Source organism: Argopecten irradians, chromosome 7, assembly GCF_041381155.1.
Source record: "Argopecten irradians isolate NY chromosome 7, Ai_NY, whole genome shotgun sequence".
Taxonomy (NCBI): Eukaryota; Metazoa; Mollusca; class Bivalvia; order Pectinida; family Pectinidae; genus Argopecten; species Argopecten irradians.
In genome coordinates, this window is record NC_091140.1 from 34,280,688 (window position 1) to 34,286,560 (window position 5,873).

The window sequence follows — 5,873 nt, forward strand, 5'->3', positions numbered from 1 at the left end:
CTCACGTTCACATTAATGCTATGAAATTTCTAATCGAAATGTGCAATTAGAGATTGGTTTTAAATCAGGGCTCATTACGAGTTACGGACCTCCCGCTTTCGCTAAGAGATTAGCGAGATGGAGACGTCACAGTACCCAAATCGGATCACAAAAACAACATCTTTTTCTTTCTAAAGCAAATTTTACAACTAACCTTTCACATATCGTGTTTTTTCATAAATAGAGTATGCGTGACGAAGTTCAGACAGCTCCACACTGTCAATAGTCGCGTGCGCTCGTGAATTATGACGTCACAAACATTGCCAGATGAACTTCCGGTTTTTCAACAGAAGAGTACCCAAATCGGATCAGCGAGAGAAATAATCCAAAATAGGTATATTTTATGCATTGCATACATACATAATCGATATTTTCGGTAAATATGACTACTTATGACTTGATATATTAGTAATGTTAAACTTCTCATTTCATTTTAGTGTTTTAGCAAGCGTTTCAAATCAAAGATATGATCAACCACTTGTACAAAAATTATTTATAATCAAGAGTATTTGTCTCGGAGTTGCAATATGTCAATGAATATATGTTTATAACGAAGAAACTTGCTATTGTCTGTCATGTCTCTCAACTTATAACAAATATTTAGATTTTTTTTCGAATTCGATCGGACATTGTGAAACATAACCAGACACTGAGACAGTTAGATGTTTCTGTACATTGTCACTTGCAGGGTTATATTTCTTCTTACAGTGTCTAGGCTAGATGTTAATATATATCAATTCCAGATAAATCATCTGGTTTTTAAATGCATACAGGTTGTAAAACAATAAAAGGAGACATTTGTAAAATGAAATGATTTTAAAACGGATTTAATATGATATGATGAAAGGGTGTCATGCATGAGTTTTATAACAACACATTTGAATTGAGAATTTTGAGAATATTATTAGAATTATCATTATGTTTTGGTAAATAATAAACAGAATGTCTTGTTTAATTTTAAAATGGTATGGTGACAAATTAAAAATTATGAATGTTTCATATATGAACACAGATTGGATATAAAAAAAATGTTGATATCTATGATATATTATGCCATTTCCATCATTACAGGTGTCTTCCAAAGAACTTGAAAATGTGCATCTCCTAGTTAATATAACACAAGACATACTTGGTTTGTATAATTATAAACAAGCAATACTGCAACAGGAAAACAATCAATCATATGATATTAATGAAGCTTGCTAAACTATGAAACAGCTATGAGAACAAGTGATCACAAAATGCTTAAGTGATAATGATTGAAGCAGTGTGTATGTTGAGGCACCTTAGTACATTCTGATATTCTATTAATAAACATAATCTTATCCCTGTGACTATGTAATAGGAACTTTTGCCATGAGCCTTAAGCATTTGTATGTACATTGTATATGATTTCTTATATTTCATCATTATTCAGGTATGGATTAAACACTATGAACACTGTCCACATATCCAGTCTGTGCCGTAGAACTGTTTTTGGAAGACAATATTGATGGTAAATCTTGTTACAACAACAGGTTGCCCAAAAGAGTGTCCTATCATTTTGACAGACTGAGGAACTTCCACACATACAGACTTGACAAATGAGATCCTCTGTAAAGGGATTCAGTGTGACGTCTTCCTCATCCAAAATATTTGTGATGTGATGGCTATCAGATATAGACTGTTGTGTATTGGAACAAGTATGGCAGTGCCAAGTGCCTTCAGTAAGCAAGCTTAGATCAACAGATGCATGTTCCTCAGTCGGCAAACATGTCCTGTGAAACCAGCGGCCACATCCCTCATTGTCACAGCCGACCCACAAGATACCATGATCCTCATCATCTTCCCAACCTCTTTCTACGCAAATACCACATGTATATACCTCATCTGCATGCAACCATGTCCGTTCCAAAGGTGAATCATCAGGGCCCGGTTCGTTGTTAGCCTGTACTTAAAGTTTCAATACATTTTATTGTGTTTTCAAAGATGTAAATTGTAAATTGTATTACCAATGTATTGTTTGACAACTGCATACTACAGTTACAATTACTAATAGAATAATCTCGTCTTTAATTTAGATGAATTTACCAACAGCTAACTGTTAGATGTAAGGTTGGTGTGACATCATTAAAGAAAAAATGATGTAGATAAGATGATTATGTACTTACTAATACCGAAGTTATTGAGTTAGTTTAAGATTTGAAAAGTTTCGCATTACATTGACCCGAGCGTAAGATAATTATCACATATTGGTGATTTTTAAATGAAAAATACATGAAATTAACTGTTATATCTCTTCATAAAAAGGACAAAGTTGATATTAATGTACACCAATATTTATTACTCTTAAGATCAACATCTGCAAAACACCAAATATTATTATTATAGTGATATAACACAATACAAAAGGCCAGTTATGTGAAAGACTTATTTTAGTTATGTATTTGTGTTAATGAAATTTAAAGACTTGCCTGTTATAACTTTGAAATAATTCGTGTCTGTTTTTTTTTTTTTTTTTTTTTTTTTTTTTTTTTGCAAGTATTGCCTGGTATGGGAATAAAGATATCGGCCAAGTCTGCTGGGATTAGTCCCTGATTAACTAAAGGATGGCCTCGGATGTATTGCCCACATGCATGACATAGTGGATCCGGGGCATCATGTATGTGCACGTCTGAGGAAGTCTGATTGTCTCCTCCTGGTCCAACGACAAATTCTGTGTCCACAGGCATCAACCTTTTTTTGTCAATTACATCGCAATTGAAGGGATGAATTCCACATTTTCGGAAGGATGTCTTGATGTTGTGTGGACTAAACGTTTTGTCAACTGCTGCGCGAAGGACCTGGGCGAACCTGATGGAAGGGAGACAACTGGCTTATTTTAGGTAAAAGACTTTAATGAATAGGAAAGCCTATAGTATAGGCATAGTGGCATACCTATAATCAATAGAGCAGGTTTTTTTTAATTGAAAGATCATTAGCTACATGTATTTTCACCTTAAAGTTTGTATTATTGCTGTAAATCTAATTTATACATTGATCAAAATGAATTGATCATTATTGTTGATATTAGCATAGGATGTTTTTTATTATAATAAATACCCATTTTTCCTATAATCAGGTGATTGTTCACATATGCAAGACTCAATGCCAGCTCTAAAAAGGATTTCTTTAAAGGCCTTAACATGACGACCTCTAGTGGCTGAAGTAAATGGGGCGGCAAAGAAAATAATTCAATATTATTTGCTCTGGCCTCTTCAACTAATGCCAAGGTGATGTGGCTCTCATGGTTGTCCATGGTTAAAAGGAGAGGTCTCTCTTTAGAGGCATGTTTTAAGAAAACCATGCGGAACCACTTAAGAAACAGCTCCCCATCCATATAACCATTGTCCGAAATTCCAAAGAGCTGCGGGTATGCCTATGATACGAAATACCAGCATGACTTTAACTGTATCAGTAAAGCTGAGAATTTTGCTTTTATAATGCGTAACTAATTCTGATCTACCTCATTTGAACAAGCTTTGTACTTTTCGTGATATTTAAGGATATAAGCAATTAAATTATATTTTCCCTTTGCATATACACAAATATACAGTAATAGTAATAATACATATATACTGGTAGTATTGCTTTTTACATTTATATGTCAAAAGTCATTTTAGTTTATTTCAGTTTTTCAAAACCTACCATCACAATAGGCCCCACGTGGAAAAGACTTCATAAATGACAAATGGTGGCATGACTTTCTCATCAGCTGATATACAGACTGCTGCTGTTGTGTGGGAATTCGTAACTGACATCTTTGTGTGGGACTCACGTCCATCAAGGGAGCACACTTTATCCAGGGATGCTCCTTGGACGAACCCCGTTTCGTCCATGTTATAAATGCACTGTGGTCTCAAATGGAAGTCTGCAATGTTAAAATAATGCATGCATTTTTAAGATACATTAAGTTAATTACAATAAAAAAAGATAATATATTTGCAAATGCTTTTAAGAAATACAGAATTCATCAAGCATGTCATTCTTGATTTATGAAGTTGTTTAGATTGATATATTTTTTATTAAAAAATTTCCTTGCTTCTCTACATTTAATAAGATAAAAACTGGTATAAAAATTTTTATAGAATGCGTAAAATGTGCCATTCACTTTACGCAAACATGAACTTACCATGTTTCAATATTGTCTCGTTTATGAGATCAAAATGCTGTCTTACAACTGTCTCATTAGACATCCTAGCCCGCCCCCATCAATCACCTGTAAAATAACAACATATTTTACAAAGTTTCGACCAAAATTTTCAAAATATACAATGTACTTATTAATGGTGCAGAATGGAGTCCATCATGATAATCTATTGTCGGATTGTCATAACAATATACATTGTATACACGGTGTACATAAAGATTTGAATTGCCTCTATAAGTTCCGAAATATACATACAAATTTGAAAGATTCGTATACTTGAGTTTTCTCTATAAGTTCCGAAATATACATACAAATTTGAAAGATTCGTATACTTGAGTTTTCACTTAGACAATCATAAATGATGTAATTTTTTGTAACATCATCTTTGAAAAAATAAATTATTAAAAAAAAATCAGAAAATAAAGAATGAAGAAATTTTACTTATGGATGACAGTGGGATGAAAAGAGGAAATATAATAAATGAAGAATAACTAAAAGAAGTTCAAAAAGAAATTTCTGTACCTGTGGTTTTCTCATGGAAATGTGGGGGTTACGTTTTAAGAAACCCCTAAACCATTTGTCTGATGGCCCAGTACTTGCAATGTCAACACCCTTTTCCCTCATGATTTCTCTTGTAAACATTTTGACCATTTTCCTCGTAAGGGGGAAGCTCCGATCCTGACAATATCTAATATAAGATATGAGGTGACTCTCCTCTTCTGGAGATAGCATTCTTATTGGGTGGCCTTTGATATTCCCGGAAATATACCGCTGTATGACGGTGTAAGATATATTGTTTTCCAGCTGGCGCTCTTATTGACATACTATTTTTTACATCACATTATGACTTTTTAAGTCGTCCGGCGTGGTTTTTTTTGTATTTAACTGCAATAAAATGTTAGATATTTGTAGATTTTTTATGTCATTCTCTAATTAGATTTGTTGAATGGCTTTGATCTCTGTTGTTTGAAACATAATTCTATTTTTTGCTAGCTGTTGAATAAAAGTGTTTTGCACCTTGTTGTTGTGAACAATAATACAAATCATATGATTTTTAAAATTTATGTATCTTAATGTTTGATAATATTAAACTTATAAGTCATGTAGTGTATTTTTTCTGGTGTTCACATAATCATTCTGTAATACGTTTTTTTGTACAATAATAACTTCTTATTCCTATGATATTTTGTGTGTGTTTTTTCTTGTTTTTGTTTTGCTGATTGAGAAAATTCTTTGATTGTTTGTATATTTAAGGGATTAGATCATTAATCCCTTTGATACACGACTTAGTAAACTTGTATTCAAATAATCAACATGACAAAGCCATGGTAAAAGGTAAATAACTCCTATAGAATATTGAAATCCGGGTCCAACACTGTGCAAGTACCTGTTCGTTTAGAATGCACTATTGACATGCGCAAGGACCATTGTAGAGTGATAGTTCCATCATGGCGGCAGAAGTAAATTGCTACGGGTGTCATTGCTGCTGAAAATGGTTTGGATACTCATCTTTTTCGTCGAAGATTTTCCAAATTTGTTCTCATCCTAATTTAAGGTATATACTTTTATGTTTTTATGACATTTTGTGCAATATAACCAGGTTTTAGCATATGATAAGAAAAGGGCCCGTCGCATGATGACACGGATAGTAGAATGGTAAAATAGC

The 5,873-nt window shown here is 33.2% G+C and overlaps 1 protein-coding gene across 1 annotated transcript; it reads right to left on the reverse strand.

The window, feature by feature from the left end:
* Positions 1-1,435: 1,435 nt before the first annotated feature.
* On the reverse strand, positions 1,436-2,054 carry LOC138327164 (uncharacterized). Its single transcript, XM_069273151.1, has 2 exons — positions 2,031-2,054; positions 1,436-1,966 (listed from the first exon to the last, which is right to left on the reverse strand). Exons 1-2 carry the CDS (start codon positions 2,052-2,054, stop codon positions 1,436-1,438), a joined length of 555 nt encoding a protein of 184 aa, XP_069129252.1.
* Positions 2,055-5,873: the final 3,819 nt, after the last annotated feature.